At 39.4% G+C, this 17,771-nt stretch overlaps 1 protein-coding gene across 11 annotated transcripts in view; it reads right to left on the reverse strand.

Annotated features, from left to right (window-relative positions):
- The window catches only part of ARB2A (ARB2 cotranscriptional regulator A), a 472,110-nt gene that overhangs the window by 89,471 nt on the left and 364,868 nt on the right, over positions 1 to 17,771 (reverse strand). For 2 of the 11 annotated variants that reach the window (XM_051853995.2, XM_070056471.1), the window contains one exon: positions 4,862 to 5,062. The exons of the other annotated variants lie outside the window; for them this stretch is intronic. In XM_051853995.2, the coding sequence (XP_051709955.1) occupies positions 5,043 to 5,062 (20 nt within the window). In that variant the 3' untranslated portion in view covers positions 4,862 to 5,042. Of the gene's footprint in view, positions 1 to 4,861; positions 5,063 to 17,771 lie in introns of those variants that run through there. 11 annotated transcript variants of the gene reach the window in all.

The following is a 17,771-nucleotide window of genomic DNA, read 5'->3' on the forward strand; positions in this document are numbered from 1 at the left end:
TACACGATTTTTATCTCACAAAAATACTGCTCTTCTTCAAAATAAGCCATTAAACCATTAAGAAAAAGAAATGACAAGTTAAAGCTTGGAATAAGACATTCGAAAATCATATTCATTTATCTGGTAAAGGACTTTTATCCAGATGATATAAAGAACTCCTAGAATCTGATATTAAGAAAAACAACCAGATAAAAACAAGAAAGAATAAACAAATTTCACCAAATAAAGATATCTGTATGGTTAACAATCACATGAAAACATACTCAAGTACTCATCACAGAAATACAAATTAAAATCACAATGACATTATACCACATATCTACTAGAATGGCTACAACAACAAAAATTGACCCTAGTGATTACTGGTGAGGACATGGAGAAACTGGAACTCTCAGACTTCATTAGTGTGAATGTAAAATGGTGTAGCCATTTTGGAAAATAGTTGTGCGGTTCCTTAAAAAAGTAAACATGAACTTTGCATATGACTCAGTAATTCAACTCCTGGGTACACACCCAAGAGAAATAAAAACGTGTCTACAGATTTGTATGTGAATGTTCCTGTGAACAACATGACGCACAATAATCAAAAAGTAAATGCAACCTAAATGTCTTTCAGGGCAAATGGATAAACAAAATGTGGTACAGCTTGCGTATCCCTGATCCAAAGTGCACTTCAGAGTTCAGATTTTTTTCAAATTTTAGAGTATTTGCATGTACTCACTGAGATTTTTTATTTTGGGGATGGGATCCAATTCTAAACACGAAATTCATTTATGTTTGTACTCATACATCTTATACACATAGTTTAAAGATAATTCTATATATGGATGAATCTCACAAGCATTACTGTAAATGAAAAAATCCAGACACTGAAAAAACAACACATGTTGTATGATTCTATCTATATGATGTTTGCAGAAAAGGCAAATCTTGGGGCTGGCATTGAAGTGCAGTGGCTTAAGATGCTACCTGTAACACCAGTGTCCCAGATGGGTGCTGGTTTGAGTTTTGGCTTTCTGCTTCCAACCAAGTTCCCTGTTAATGAGCCTGGGAAAGCAGTGGAAGATGACCCAAGTACTTAGGCCCCTGCACCCACGTGGGAGACCCAGATGGAGCTCCAGGCTGCTGGGTTTGGCCTGGCCCAGCCCCAGCCACTGTAGTCATCTGGTGAGTGAACCAGGGAATGGAAGATCTCCTTATTTCTCTCTCTGTCTCTCTGTCTCTCTTTCTCTGTAATTCTGCCTTTCAAATAAATAAAATTAAATTAAAAAAAAAACCAAAAAAACAAAAGGCAAATCTATGGAGACAGTAAATCACTGGGGCTGCAAAAATTTTGTGAAATACATGGATTTACTTCATACCTATTATAGAAGATCTCCCCAAAGATTTCTTTTGCACCAAAATAAACTCATACTTTTAATTTCATATTCCACAAACTTAAAATACTTATTTATTCATTTGAAAGGCAGAGAGAAGGGAAGAGACAGAGAGAACTCCCATCTGCTGGTCCATACCCCAAATTTGCACAACAGCTGGGGCCATTCCAGGCTGAAGCCAGGAGCTGGGAACTCAGTCTAGGTCTTCCCAGGCAGTGGCACGGACCCAGGTGCTTTCTCCCAGGGTGCACATTAGCATTAGGAGTGGAGGCAGGACTCAAATCCAGGCACTCCAATAAGGGCTGTGGGTGTGCTGGGTGGCACCTTAACCACCACACCAAGTGCTCTCCTCCACAAACTTCTGTCAGTACTGCCACATGCACCGTAAAATAAAAAAGCACTTAGTCTTGGGGCTGGCTCTGTGGTGCAGCGGGTTAAAGCCCCGGCCTGATGTGCCGGCATCCCATATGAGCGACAGTTCAAGACCTGGCTGCTCCACTTCTGATCCAGCTCTCTGCCATGGCCTGGGAAAGCCGTAGAAGATGGCCCAACTCGTTGAGCCCCTGCACCCATGTGGGAGACCAGGATGAAGCTCCTGGCTCTGGCCGTTGTAGCCAATTAGGGAGTGAACCATCAGATGAAAGACCTCTCTCTCTCTCTTTCTACCTCTCCTCTCTCTGTGTAACTCTGACTTTCAAATAAATAAATAAATCTTTAAAAAAAAAGCACTTAGTCTAAAATGTATCTCTGACTGTTGTGGCAGAGAGTTTTAAACACTTTAAACAAGCTGATCAGAAAAGAAAAATACAGTTCAGATACAACATTCTGCAGGAGGTCAAAGGTGTGCAGTTACTGGATATGTGGACTCATGTGTTCTAGGGCATTATCCGTGGCTACAAACTCACTGGAACTCTTTTTAGGTGGCATTTATTCGAATAAGTTTACGTCCTTAATGAACGAGATTAGCTTCATTCAAGTTTGGCCAAAGGGGCTTGTCATACTGTTCTAAAAATGTCCCACAATGTCTCAGAAATTCTGACAGGCCTGTGACTCCCATCTTTCCAAATCCACTTCTTTCTAGGGACGTTGTCGTCTCACTGTAACCACAGCACAAACTGCACTGCATAATACAAGCTACAGCACATACTTCTGTTATTGATGTCGACTGGTCTCAGATTTAAAGAATCATAGTTAATCTACAGTTTGAATCTTCTCCTCCACCATCATTCTGAGTGGATTCTACACGGTGTCACTCTTTATAATGTGTGTCACCACAGAACATGAATTCTCTTCGTCAGGATTTTTAAAGGGCATGAAATTTCAGGTACCGTGTTGGTCCTGAGGCCTGCCAACAGAGGCTGGGGCTTATGGCTCCATTTAGTTCCTGGCCAATGCAACCCCTAGTCAGTAGAATGTTCCTACTGGAGTTTCCCTACCAAATATGACTTTGAAGATACAGCCTTGATGAGTACATTAGTCAATCTTTATGGTTCTCTAGCCCATTAGTCATATCACTGCACCAGAGTTACACCACCTACAGACAGTAAAATCATCTTGCTTATTAATTTCCCATATGGCACATCACGTTCATGCATCAAGGGCTCCCATGTTAAATCAAAAAGTTATGCTTTTGCCTATATAGCTATAATATTCCATTTAACAGTAAAGAAATTCCATTCTTCCCCTAATACATTTTTACTATGTATGAAAGTGAACCAAGAGGAGTTTCCTTGTGTGGACACTATAATAACTTTTGTTTACTCTGTAAATGAAAGAAATCTATGAACACACACAAAGAAACACACATTCAAAAGAAGATTTCAGAGAAAAGTACAAATGGTAAGGCAGCAAAAAAGGAAAAAGTAGTACATAAATGTCCATTTATTGATCAAACTGAAGTGAAAACTATAGCTGAAATTTTGTGAGTACCCATAAGTCTCTATTAATATAAAATTTACGACAAACAAAGGACTGCCTTTTGTTGCAATCCCCTTGAGTCATCTTGTTAAATTTCGTCATAACATGTGTTGCTGTAGTTCTACACTTACCTTTGCACTTTGTAGTGTGCAGCAGACCAACATAATTAACCACTAGTAGGTAGTGTTTACGTTAGTTCTCAAAAGGTTAAGAAGCTGATTATAGCTAAAATCAGCTTTGCCTGAGGCTTCAGGGGCTCTGTGTAATCAAATTAGACAAGCAGGGCACAGTGTCACCTAACACAGACCAGTGGCACTTTCTTCTTTGCTCTGACCCTTCTCCTTCCCCTACTTTGATTAGGGGAACAACTCATGCTTTATGTGTTTACCAGATAATTTTAAAAGACTAGTGTCTAATAAATGTGGCATACAATTTCATAAGATGTCCACCTGTTTAAAAGTAATGAGAACATCTGCAGAAATTTTCTGAAAGCAAAAACATTTTTTTTCTAAAATTTTGCTTGTTAATAAAAGTGAAATGTACATTGAGAGATGTATTAGCAAAACGCAGGTGACCACATTACCACGGGGACATGATACAGACACTTTTTAGTTGGACAGAGATGGTCAGCTTTGTTCTGCAGAAAACTATGCTGTAGTTTATCTGCTTCCAAAAGAATCAGAGAACTTTGTAAACATGATATATATAACATGCTAAGATTTCTAAGAAATTGCAGGAACCCACTCTGCTGTGTATGGCAGATTGTCCCTCGATTTCTATTCTTTCAAGTCAGCCCAGGGCAACTGCATAACGAACATATTTCAGAAGAAAGTTTAATAAGGTGCAGGAAAGCGCAAAGCAGCCCTACATCAGAGACTCTTTCTACAAGCTTCTATGTTTAAATGCAGTAAAAATACTGATCAAGTTCACCTCTTGCTTTTTTTTTTTTATTTGAAAGGCAAAGTTACAGGTACAGAGGGAAAGACAGAGAGAAGAGAGAAAAGAGAGAGAGGGAGAGAATCTTCTCATCCACTGGTTCAACTCCTCAAATGGCTGCAACAGCGAGTACTGGGCCAAGCCAAAGCTAAGAGCCAGGAGATTCATCCAGGTCTCCCACATGGGTGCAGGGACCCAAGCACTTGGGCTATCTTTAGCTACTTTCCCAGGTACATTAGCAGGGAGCTGGACTGGAAGTGGAGTAGCCTGGACTCCAACCAATGCCCATATGAGATTCTGGCATTGCAGGCAGTGGTGTAACCCACTGAGCCATAACGCCAGCTCCCCCTGCCCGCCAAATGTTGCTACTTTTGATCCCAAAGGGAATAAAAGCATGAACACTCAAGGGATGGTTAAAAAGAAAAACAACAGCAAATTTAAATAGAAATATAGTATCTTGCTCCAACAAAATTTATAAACCATATTTAAAACAACAGGCAAAATGTGATATATCATTGTCTTCTTATATTTGACTTTGAACTAGTAGTTCAAATTCTACATATTTATATCTTTGCTTGAATACGGAAATGAAATGAAAGCAAACATTCTACAGATGAGTGATCAAGAGAAAATAAGTTTTGCTAATGATTTATTCTGGGCAATAAAATCAAAACTTGTTATTTTAATTGATTAAGTCATAAAGAGTTCCTAGAGAAGTCAAATCTTGCTATTTGCACAGTCAGACAATTTCTGCTAATCCAGCAGTACTTAACAAATTCACATGTGGTTAGCTTGTCTTGCCATAGCTGTATATCACATTTCTGTGCTGCAAGCTGTGCAAAAAAAAAAAAAAAAATCAATATGCCAAGTTTAACAAAAGGACAGGAAACATGATGTCCTCCTATATTTTCAATGAACCTCAAATGACTCCGCTGTTCATACTCAGTACAATTTATGGCAGAGAAATGTATTCTTCAATGGAAAAAAAACTACAATGGAATGAATTATTTAAATTCAGAGCTGAAGTTCTGCCTTACTCCATAATAACAATTTATTTAGAAGATTCTGACATTCTGATGCAATGTGCACAGCCATTCACAGGCAGACTTTTTTTTCTTGATGAAGGCGCAAGTATATTCTTTAGATCAAAGGAATATACAACATCTATTTATGATAATACTTAGATATACATATTTAATTTAGGTTTTAGAGATTCCCCCCCCCCAATTTCTTTTCACAAATGAAACACATGATGAGATAGTATCTACTGAGCAAATGCTTTAAATTTTAGCACTAAGAAAAAAAAAATCCCAGTGGATCCTGAGCTACCACATTGAGTAATTGATTCTTGATTTTTATATCTTCTTTACTGCTGCAGAAGTACATCAATGTGTGGAAGTAGATTAGGATGAAAATGCTAAGAATGAGGTAGGAGTGGTCATGACCAATAGGCCATCACAGAGCGGTGCCACTCTGCCTTCTCAACTCAGCGACGTGGAACTAAGTGTGGCAAAACAACCAGTAAGTTGGACTTCAGCCAAAGCATTCAAAACTGTTGCCACAGTTGCCTTTTTTTCCCCCTTGGAGTAGGAGAGAATTGGCTTTGAAATCTTTAACAAAGCCATACACATAGTACAAAGTAAGAAAGCAAGACAATACACATACACACACAGAATAATTCACTTACATGTCTGGACAATTCTTTGGTAATTTTCTTCATTTCAATAGGCAGTAGAAAATGGATTAATAATACTTAGCAGAAGCATGTATGTTGCTGATCAGCACGGAAAGTATAAACTGTTATATCAGATACACTCAGAGAAGTGCACTTATTGCTAACTTTCTGTTGATGTGTCATTTGTAAGAAAATTTCACTAATAATGCACCATTTAAAAGAATATGGGCAGAAATTACCAATCAGAAAATAACAATGTGATGATTTTAACTGTTGAATAATATTAATGTTGCTAATGAATGATCATTTCAGTACAATTCATATTTTATTTCAAAATAGAATAGGGCTTGATTAAGAACATGGCTTACAGAAGTGATGCTTTCATAGGCATATTCAGGAAACCCAGAATAACAGAGCTTACAGGAAAAAAAAAAAAAACAGGCCCGAGAAGTCATAATTTAACTGTACATTAAATTAGACTCTTTAAAGTCTGCAGCTACATGAACAGTCACATGTAATCCCCAAGCAGTCATATGGCCCTTGTATATAGTCTAGTCCCAGGAACTGAGAGACTTCATACTTTTGGAAAACAGTTAAATATTCTAATAACAATAAAATCCTATCCATTTTAGTTTTGAGGAGTGGTTTATTACTGAGAAAAAGTAACAACATGTTATAATTTTATAGTAATGGCAATTCAAATTATTTTTCACTTTTTCCCATTTTTTTCTCCTCATCTCTGGCTCTCTGGTAGCAACTCTTCCTTCTTCACTAGATATCATCTATTAACGGGATTTCCCTTCCACTTTACTGCCAATAAATCAAAGTTACGGGCTTAGTTTTTGATGTGGACACCTGGCCTCTGCTCTTAAGGCAACACGGGTGGTTCTCTTTTGGACGTTTTGTAAAGACATCATCTCATTTACATTTTCAGCTCTGCCTCATTTCTGCAGCATCACTCCTTCCTTGCCCACAGGAGATTTCTCCAGAACTTTTATATGTCTGGAAATGTAAAAAAACCTTTCACAAAACTACCCAGGGTTTCCTATTATCATCGTAGTCTATAGGCCAAAATAAATGATTTGACCTTTTTGAGTTCTTAGGCTATGGAGTACTTATTTTATTCTGTGTGAATGAAGGCCCTAGAAGAGACTCTCCGGGCTAGAAAGGATCAAGGGAACCATCTACCTAACCATCAACTATTTAAAATGAGGACCTATCCAGAGAAGTTCAGTGACTGGCCCACAGCCACATACAGGTTAGCAACTCAACTTTTATCTTTCTATACCCACATTGTGCTTTTTTAGTGCCCCGCGGTTATTATTCTGCTCAAAACACAACTGGGGAGAATTGTCAATCAGGAAATTTCCTACAGATAACATTTCTACCACTTTCAATCAACGTATCTCTTTCCACTATTACACCTTCCATGCACTTTCAAATCATATCTCAATGTGACTCGTGGGTTCTCTTCTTCCCTGAGTCTCCCTTTCTTATCTGCCCATTAAAAGACGTGTGCAAAGGCTATCTGGTTCACAAGCTGCTGTGCTCACGCAGTTTTCTTGCGGAACCTCCTTATTAGGTATGCTTCCTAAGTCACACCGAACACTTCAAAATGCCCATGTGCTATTTCCAAAATGCAAAATTTTAACTTCTCATTTTCCGATCTGTTTTGCTTCCTTCCTTTAAGCAATACAGATAGAAAATTCTTGACTTGGTGTTCCCAGCTCTCTGAATACTCATGTGAGTTCCCTTTTCTCATTTTCCTATGTTTACTCTCTGAGCAGTCCAGAGCAGGCTCCTCTCTGTCAACCTTCAGCACCAGGAGAGATGTGCAGCATTTGGCTCTTTTCCCTTCTCAGGCCTTCACGACTTTTCCTTTTCAAGTTCCTTCAAGATCGTTGCTTAGGAGCTCTTGGTAAAACCGCCCTAATTACTGCTCTGCAGTCAACAGCCACATGTCAGCACCATCTCCTCATCTTTAACTTTAAAAGTCAGAACCCTAGATTTGAAGTAGATGGTAAAGATTCTTGAGCCCAATCTACTCCGTGTAAGAATTCCCCCTATCAAATTTTGGAAAAGTGGTCATGAAGCCCTCATTTGAGTGTTTCAAATGACAGAAAGCTTGCCAGTTTATAAGGCAGCCCATTCCATTTCTCAAACCAATTCAGTCCTTCAAGTGAGCTGATTTAATTTCCAGAGTCCACAATCAAAGTCTTTGTCACCAAGTCTATCCTGAACCTCACACATGACTTGGGGCTGGGTCCTGCTAAGTCATTAAGTCTTCTGTGAGTTCTCTTGTCATGGTGCCTTTAGGATTTGGATGCTACCTTCTAGACCTCAGGAGATCAGAATGTCTACCAGCAACTGTACCAAATAATTCCAGGAAAAATGATTTTAAAACTTTAACTGGACCGCTGAAAGAAAAAAGGAACATCTTCAACTGATGCTAGCTCTACAGCTCTCCAACTGGCTTGTATAATATTTTAGTACATTGTGACAAGGTAGCTGCTGGCTTAAGAGTCTCACATAAGCCCGAATGCTAATACATTAACTTTCAGACAGCCAAAAAACTATGTATCAAGGAAACTATTTCCTTTACTGCAGAAAATATGTGCTTCTCAAAATTACAGTTTCAGCATTTATGATGGACAATCTATGTCTTGAATTTCTTCCTTTTTTACTGCTTCAATTTACAGGGTCAAATAACAGACTCACTGTTTTATTTGTCATGTGTTTAGATGCCTAACTAAATAGCAGGCATATACACAGTTTTATTTACATGTGTGTATTATACTTCTGAAATAAACATAAGGGAAACCATTATATTTAATGATCACACACCCCAAAGCTTTGTGGTGAAAGGCATAATTTTGGAAAAAGTAAAAAAAATGATAAATTATAAATGTGGTCTACTTTAATGTTGAAATCCTAAAATCAAGCTAACATGCTACCTCCCTATACTGGTTAAACTTTGGGATTTGCTTAAAGGGTGGTTTTCAATTTGACAGGTTTGCAAAAGGGGAAGGTGGGAAGCAGAGGGGTGGAACCTCATGAGGCGGCTCTGTAAGATGAATCGCTGGCAGGGCGAAGCGCCTGGGCGCAGTAATAGCTGGAAACCGTAAGTGTTACAGGCTTTGAAGTCACTTCAGCTTTGATGTCTTACTCTCACAGTTAATCGTAAGATAGTATGGAAGGGAAAAATAAGACTTTCCAATACTGTTCTTGGTGTCTTTGCTCAGCAAATCCTAGCGTGAAAAGAGATTGGTGTCTGTGTGAACTTTAATGGTAGTACTGGTCTGTTCTTTATTTAAAAATTTTTTTTTGTTCTTTACTTTTTTAAAAAAATTTAAAGTATGAATGAAGTAATTAAAACTATTAGTTTGAGGCAAGCATATAGATGTGCAGAAAGTTTTAAATTTGTTTTTAGAGTATATGAATCAATAAAGAAGGAGGCACATTAATATGATTTGGATTTGTTTCAACGCTAAACAGTGCTTGGATTGGTTATGGAGACGTGGTCCCCAACCTTGAGGAACTTATCGGCTGAGGATTAGTAAGTTCCGGGTGGTTAAAATTCATAGGAAGGAGCCTCAGACAGCACCTATTCTAAGACTAAAGTCCAGAGAAGTGGACTCTGGGGAAAAAAAAAACCAAAGTGCTGAGTACTTGAGTTCAATAAACCATAACCAATAGACAGTGTGCACAAATGAAAGGATTAGAGGCCGGCGCCGCGGCTCACTAGGCTAATCCTCCGCCTTGCGGCGCCTGGCACACCGGGTTCTAGTCCCGGTTGGGGCGCCGGATTTTGTCCCGGTTGCCCCTCTTCCAGGCCAGCTCTCTGCTGTGGCCAGAGAGTGCAGTGGAGGATGGCCCAAGTGCTTGGGCCCTGCACCCCATGGGAGACCAGGATAAGTACCTGGCTCCTGCCATCGGATCAGCGTGCTGCGCTGGCCGCAGCACGCCAGCTGCGGCGGCCATTGGAGGGTGAACCAACGGCAAAGGAAGACCTTTCTCTCTGTCTCTCTCTCTCTCTCACTGTCTACTCTGCCTGTCCAAAAAAAAAAAAAAAAGAAAAGAAAAGAAAAGAAAGGATTAGAGCCTCTTTTGAATTCCTGGCTGGAGGAAAATTTATGAGAATTTCACATTTACATACAGCATTGTTTTCTTAACTTCAGTCATTTCTGTAATGATTTTATGTACTTTGCCATATGCAAAAACTAGCAGCAATATTAAAATCCCCATCATTCCATATGCATTAATGTACTGGTTCCACTGGCCTAGTTCTAAGCAATGATATCATTAAGCACATTAGAGTAAACAACTATTTTTTAAAAAATTTATTTATCTAACTGAAGGGCAGAGTTGCAGAGAGAGGGGAGAGATATATACAGAGAGAGGTTTTCCATCTGCTGGTTTACTCCCTAAATGGCCACAACAGCCAGGACAGAGTCAGGCCAAAACCAGGAGCCAGGAGTTTCTTTCTGGACTCTAATGTGAGTTCAGGGGCCCAAGCCACTGGGGCCATCCTTCTCTGCTTCCCTAGGCACATTAGTAGGGAACTGGATTGAAACTGGAGAAGCTTTTGAACTTGAATTAGCTCCCATACAGGATTCCAGTGCTGTACGGCTGGGGCTTTAACCTGCTGAGCCATAGCACCATCTGCAAGTAAATAAGGACTAAAATAAAATAAAATAAAATAAATTGGCACAATAATTAATTTACTGCTTGGGACACCGGGACCCTATATAGGCATGCCTGGATCTGAGTCGTGGCTCTGCTCTCTATTCTAGCTTCCTGCTAGTGTGCCCCCCAGTGGGCAGCAGGTAATGGCCTGAGTACTTGGGTCCCTGACTTCCATATAGGAGACCCAGATTGCATTCCTGGCTCCTGACTTCAGCCTGGCTCAGCCTTGGCTATTGTAGACTCTGGAGTGTGAACCAGCAGATGGGAGATTCAATGTTTCTATCTCTCTCTCTCTTTCAAATAAATTGAAAACAAAAGCCAGTTCCCATGAACCACCTGTAATATGTGTTTAAAACACTGAGATGGGGCAGGTGTTTGGCTCAGAAGTTAAAGAGGAAGCTTCGGCATCTGTATCCCCTATTGGAGTGTCTGGTTTGAGTCCTGGCTTTGCTTCTGATCCAGTTTCCAGCTAACGCATATCCTGGAGGGCAGCAGTGACGACCCAAATACTTGAATCCCTGCCACTCATGTGGGAGGCCAAGATTGAGTTTTGGTTTCCTGGCTTCAGCCTGGCTCACCCTTGGGTGTTGCAGGAATTTGGGGCGTGAAACAGTAAATGGAAGATTTCTGTCTTCTTTTCTTTCTACCTTTCACATAAAATGAAAATAAAGAAAAATATATAGAAGAAAAAAAAAAAAAACCTCGAGTTCACGGGAAGAATGCTCCTAATTATTTTTGGAGTACTTAAATAAGAACTATGGTTTTTAAGTCCAAGCTTTTAAACTTTCAAATACCCACGTGTGCAGTGATCTGGGATAATCTGAATTTTAAACATTATTATTGTCTTTGGAGATCTATGGTTTGATGCTTCCCACCTGAAAATTCTGTTTAGTTGAGACCTGCCTCACCTTACTTTATGAATAGTAAATAATCTACAGTTTTAAAAACATACATATAATAGAAATTATAACTGAGTGTAAGGAAGTGTTACAGAAAGTTGAAAGGGAAAAACCTCCTTTTGTTTCTAATAGTGCTATTTTGCTGCCTACTGCTTTTAAAGAAAAACTTTCAGGGTTTTCTAGGTATACAAAAACTACACAAACTATGTTACTTGTACACTTTCAGTGGAAAAAGGAGAAGAATGATTAAAATTCTATGAGGAGGATGCCAAAGGCAGACACTAGCAGATGGGGACGACTACACCTCATGAAAACAAAAGGTTATTCCTCTATTAAGTTCTTACCCTTTAAATGCATTAGAGTTGAGTGTAAACATAAACAAAGCCACTGTTGAGCAATTAAATTTGAAGAAGTGGCCCATAAAAAGTGGAATATTTAGTATGGATTAGAATCAGTTACACAGCATCTGATTTAGTAGTTAGATTTTAAGCGTTCCTCGTATAATACATGTTAAATGTTCTCAACAAATCATATTCTGCAATGTAGCCAAATGACAATTTCAATGTAGTTGAAGACTGGTAGGACAAGAACATTAAAGCAAATTAAGTTGCAATCTTTCATCTACATTAAAAGACTCGAAATCTGCAGGCATCTGTGCAGAGAATTTTAGAAATGAATTTGCCATCCCCAAAGTCATCCCACGACAGAGGAGAGGAACGTGGCCTGTGAGCAATAAATGAGAGAGCAACACCTCGGGGCTAGAGGGCACTGATGACTCTGACAAATCTCACCAGCAAAGGCAACAGATTAAGCTGGGGACAGGATGCCCTACAACCCTAACCTGCTAATACCTTTAAATTCTTAAGAGTGACCTCTAGTCTGCTCTTTTCTATTAGTGGTTGGTTACACTAATTACAGCTTAACTGGTATTGTTGGTACCAGTCTTTCCCCCAAAAGACATATAGGGAGAGGTTATCTCAGATAGCTTCAAATAACTTCAGCCGAATTCTCTTGTGCACATTAGGAGCACTTACCTCCAGTTTTGAATGGGTCTTTTATAGACATCAAAGGAAAGATACTAAAAGCAATGTGAGTTTGTGGATTCTATAAAGCATTTCATATAGGAAGCTGTAAAAATAAGAACAATAACTTCTCCTGTGACTAGGACTTCAGAATGGTTTAAAACAGGGTAATATATTTTATTTTTTTAATGTTTATTTTCAACATACAGGGTCTGGTGATTTCAAATATAAGGAGCTAGTTATACCTTAACCATGCCAGCAGAGCAAAAATACTTAACTCATGAAATCCCCTCAAAATTTATGGTCTTTAGAAAGGGATAATGAAATTTCTATCATGATCTTTTAGAACTGTTTTAAGCTCAACATTTACAATAATGTTAACCTAAGATTATATGGAGTTGTACACTGGATACCAAAGATCATTTACAAAGATTCAAATACCATCTGTGAAGCTGCAGTAAATTACCCTGTAACATTAATCTTTAAACACGGCACTAAATCAGAACAGAAACATCCCAAAGAGATTTAGAGCTTGAGAGTTGTAACTGAATTATGGAGGTTAATATAAATAGTTTTACATAAAAGAATTAAAGGTTCTCAATATCATGTTGTTTTTGTTTTGATTGAAAGATGAAGTTTCTTCTAAGTCTTAAAAATAAATTATTAATATCTAATTGATAATATTAGATAATACCTAATGCAATAACTAACATTTTGTACATACAAAAAAAGGTAAAAACAATGGCTGAATGGAGTTGTTAACCTAATGGTGCTCTGGGTTAAGAAATACAACAAGGGGCTGGTGCCATGGTGCAGTAGGTTAATCCTCCGTCTGTGATGCCGGCATCCCATATGGGTGCTGGTTCTAGTCCTGGCTGCCCTCTTCCACTCCGGCTCTCTGCTGATGGCCTGGGAAAGCAGTGAAGATGGTTCAAGTACTTGGGCCCCTGCCCTCACACGGGAGACCCTGAAGAAGCTCCTGGCTCCTGCCTTCAGATCGGTGCAGCTCTGGCCATTGCGGCCATCTGAGGAGTGAGCCAATGGATGGAAGACCTTTCTGTCTCTCTCTCATTGTCTGTAACTCTACTTCTCAAATAAATAAATAAATAAAATCTTTAAAAAAAGAAATACAACAAAGAAATTTTGATTTCATAAAGTAGACATATAAGGTCTAATTATTAACATTATAAAAAGAAAAATTTTTTTTGACAGGCAGAGTGGACAGTGAGAGAGAGAGAGAGAGAGAAAGGTCTTCCTTTGCCGTTGGTTCACCCTCCAATGGCCGCCGCGGCCGGCGCACCACGCTGATCCAATGGCAGGAGCCAGGTACTTATCCTGGTCTCCCATGGGGTGCAGGGCCCAAGCACTTGGGCCATCCTCCACTGCACTCCCTGGCCACAGCAGAGAGCTGGCCTGGAAGAGGGGCAACCGGGACCGAATCCGGCACCCTGACCAGGACTAGAACCCGATATGCCGGCACCGCAAGGCAGAGGATTAGCCTAGTGAGCCGCGGCGCCGGCCCAAAAAGAAAATTTTTAATTTTGTACTTATTTTCATTTCATTGAAAAGCAAAGAGAGATAATTTTTGCTTTACCAAAGAGAACCTTTATAGCTAAGAGTATTCTTTTTTTCTTTTTAAGATTTATTCATTTATTTATTTGAAAAGCAGAGTTACAGATAAAGAGTGAGAAACAGAGATCTTCCATCCACTGGTTCACACCCCAGTGGCCACATCAACTGGGGCTGGGCTGGGCCTGAGCCAGGAGCCCGGAGTTCTTCTGGGTCTCCCACATGGGTGCAGTAGCCTAGGGACTAGGGCCATCTTTTGCTGTTTTCCCAGGTGCATTAGCAGGGAGCTAGATCTGAAGTGGAGCAGCTGGGACTTGACCCAGTGTCCAAATGGGATGCTGCTTTAACTTGCTGCACCACAGCGCTGGCCCCACCAAAGACTGTTCTTAAAAGACATTGACCCACACAGCAGATTCATAGGATGACAAAGGCCCTAAACAGCACTCTGACCTCAGAATCAGCCCTTAAGGCATTTAGATCTAGCTGAAAAGTCCATGAGAGCATTTCAGGCATGGGAACGCCAAGACACTGTGGCAAAAAATGTTCTACGTGAAGGATCTCTGTGAGTGAGAAACCAATGGAAAGAAGAGGCCATCAAAGAAGGAGATACTTTTCTCTGAAGCGAGGAGAGAACTTCCACTTTGCTTATGGCCCTGTCTAAATACTGATGGAGTTTGTGGACTCAAGAGGCTTCCATAGCCTTGGCATCTGATGACAAGAGCCTCAGGTGATCACTGAAATCATGAATAAGAGTGTTAATTGTTAAATCAACAACAGGAGTCACTGTGCACTTGCTCCCCATGTAGGACCTCTGTCCTTAATGTGTTGTACTATGAGAATTAATGGTAAAACTTGTCTTCAAACAGTACTTTATACTTTGTGTGTCTGTGTGGGTGCAAACTCTTTTTTTTTAAAATTTTTTTGACAGGCGGAGTTGGACAGTGAGAGAGACAGAGAGAAAGGTTTTCCTTTTTCCATTGGTTTACCCCCCTAGTGGCTGCACCGATCTAAAGCCAGGATCCAGGTGCTTCTTCTGGTCTCCCATGCAGGTGCAGGGCCCAAGCACTCAGGCCATCCTCCACTGCCTTCCTAGGACACAGCAGAGAGCTGGACTGGAAGAGGAGCAACCAGGACAGAATCCGGCGCCCCGACCGGGACTAGAACCCGGTGTGCCAGCGCCGCAGGCGGAGGATTAGCCTAGTGAGCTGCTGTGCCGGCCAGGGTGCAAAGTCTTGAAATCTTTATTTAGAATAGAGTTGGTCTTCTGTATATAAAGTTAATTAAAAATAAATCTTAATGAAGAATGGGATGGGATAGGGATTAGGAGGTAGGATGGGAGTGGGGGTGGGACGGTGGGTATAGGGGGAAGAACCACTATAATTCCTAAAGCTGTACCTATGAAATTTGTATTTATTAAATAAAATCTTTCTAATAAAAAAAAGAATGTTGACCAACAGAGATTTGTCTTAAATGAAACCCTCTGGGAAAATGAAGACTTGTAATAGTCAAATCATATGTCATCAAATCTAAGACACCATTGATTTTAAGATTCATAATTATTTTATGTGCCATATAGAAAGAAAAAAATAGCCAATTAAGCTCATGATATTACACTCTCTTATCTCTAATTGCAAGATGTATTCAAACTGGAGCTAGTTAAAATTGTGTCTTATTATCAATGAAATATGATATTTTATAATATAATGACTTATCTATCAATGTATCTAATGAATAAGTTGTTTTGTGAGAGTAATCTCATTTTGAAACATAGTCACCAGGCAATATTATCTAAATTTGTGTATATAAAACATTGTTATCCAAAATTATTGTTTATTATACACATTTTTGATACAAACCATTATCATCTAATGTTTACTGTGTACAATACATTAATCATTTATTTTCTACCGTCTCTGAGGCTAGGAGAGAAGGAAGAATGGCTTATACATGGTGATTCTTTTTGCTTAATTTACTGATTAACTAATATCCCTGCTTCTTTCCACTAGAGATTAAAGGCAGAATACAAGAAGATATCCTATATAATAAAATAAATTTGGAAATGAAAAGAGAAAATCAGGATCTAAGAAAAAAGAACAAAAACAAGAGGTCTATAAGAATCTACATGGGGGCCACTGGCATTGTGGTATAGTGGGTTAGGCCATTACCTGCCGCACTGGTATCCCATATGGGTTCCGGTTCCAGTCCTGGCTGATCCACTTCAGATCTGGCTCCCTGCTAATGTGCCTGGGAAAGCAGCAGAAGACGGCTCAAGTGCTTGGGTGCTACACCCATGTGGGAGACCCGGATGAAGTCCCTGCTTCCTGGCTTCAGTCTGGCCCAGCCCCAGATATGGTGGCCATTTGGGGAGTGAATCAGAGGATGGAGGATATTTCTTTCTCTGTCTCTCCCTTTCTCTCTTTCAAATAAATAAATAAGTCTTAATTAGAAAAACCTACATGAGTTTAATTCAATACAAAATAATTCATGAGTGACAAAATAGGTTCTGGATTTTTTTTTTCATTGCAATTAAAAAATAAAACATTTACCTGATACTTTAAGGATTATTTTTCATTAAGCATAGAAACAGATGACAAATTCAAGGACTCTGCTAATCCCAAGGAATTTCTATAAAGCACGTTATTATAATATATTATTATTTGTAAAAAGATATATCAAATGAAAGTATAATCAGGAGAGAAATTAAATACTGGAAAAATAATCTAAAAATATCAGCTCTCCCTTGAAAAGATTCACCTGGCTCCTCTACCAATAGATAAAGTAGGATTAGCACAAAGAACTAATGAACATTTACATGTCCAACTGGACTATGGTATAAATGCCGTTAAGCTATCTCAAGATATGGGTGGGTAGATGAGTGAGCTCCTCCAAAGTTTTGCAGTTACTGACTGAAATTAATACTCTTGAAAAGAGGCCCTGCATACAGCAGGCCTCAGGCTTCAGGCAGTAATCAGTAAACACAGCAAAAATGGTTTGGGAAACTGTGTTAGCATTAAGTCTATTTCAGCACATGGATTCGAGTATCAGCCGATGGATTACCTCGAGTTTGTAATATAGAATCTCTTTGTGTTTAGTTATCCTACACTTCCTCTTCTCTTTGCATCAGAAGCATGAAATCTGAGTGTGGTATGCATATTAAAATTTCCAATAAACCAAAGAAATTGACACAAGGATAACTATGATGGACATATCCCAAACCCATCCTTGGAAAAGCACTCCTCTTCAATTCACATAGTCTTCATTGGACTGTCAACTACAATGCCATACCCTACCCCAGACCCCTCAGAGCTATGGATACTGGTCTAGGCTAGCCAACCACAACCCATCCTACAACTCAATTTCTTTGCTGGTGCAAGAGAGAAAAATGCAAAGCAGAGAAGATGTCGGACAAAGAGTCCTGATGACAGAGTTTGAGACCCAAGATCTAGTCACCCTAGAAGTCAATCTATCTCTGGGTTTTTCAGTTTACATGTATCAATATCTTCTCCCTCCACTTTCCTTTTTTTGTAAGCAGCTTGAATTGGGGTTATGTAAGTTAAAGTGGAAGAGTCTGTACTAATGCAGTATTTGAAGGAGTGGATTGTATTCAATTTCTTTTTTAATTCCTGTAAGACGTGAGCTTGATATTCATGTATGCATGTTTGAATTCACGTGTTCGTATTTAAATCTGCAA

The sequence above is a fragment of the Oryctolagus cuniculus genome, chromosome 14 (genome assembly GCF_964237555.1).
Source record: "Oryctolagus cuniculus chromosome 14, mOryCun1.1, whole genome shotgun sequence".
NCBI classification, from domain to species: domain Eukaryota; kingdom Metazoa; phylum Chordata; class Mammalia; order Lagomorpha; family Leporidae; genus Oryctolagus; species Oryctolagus cuniculus.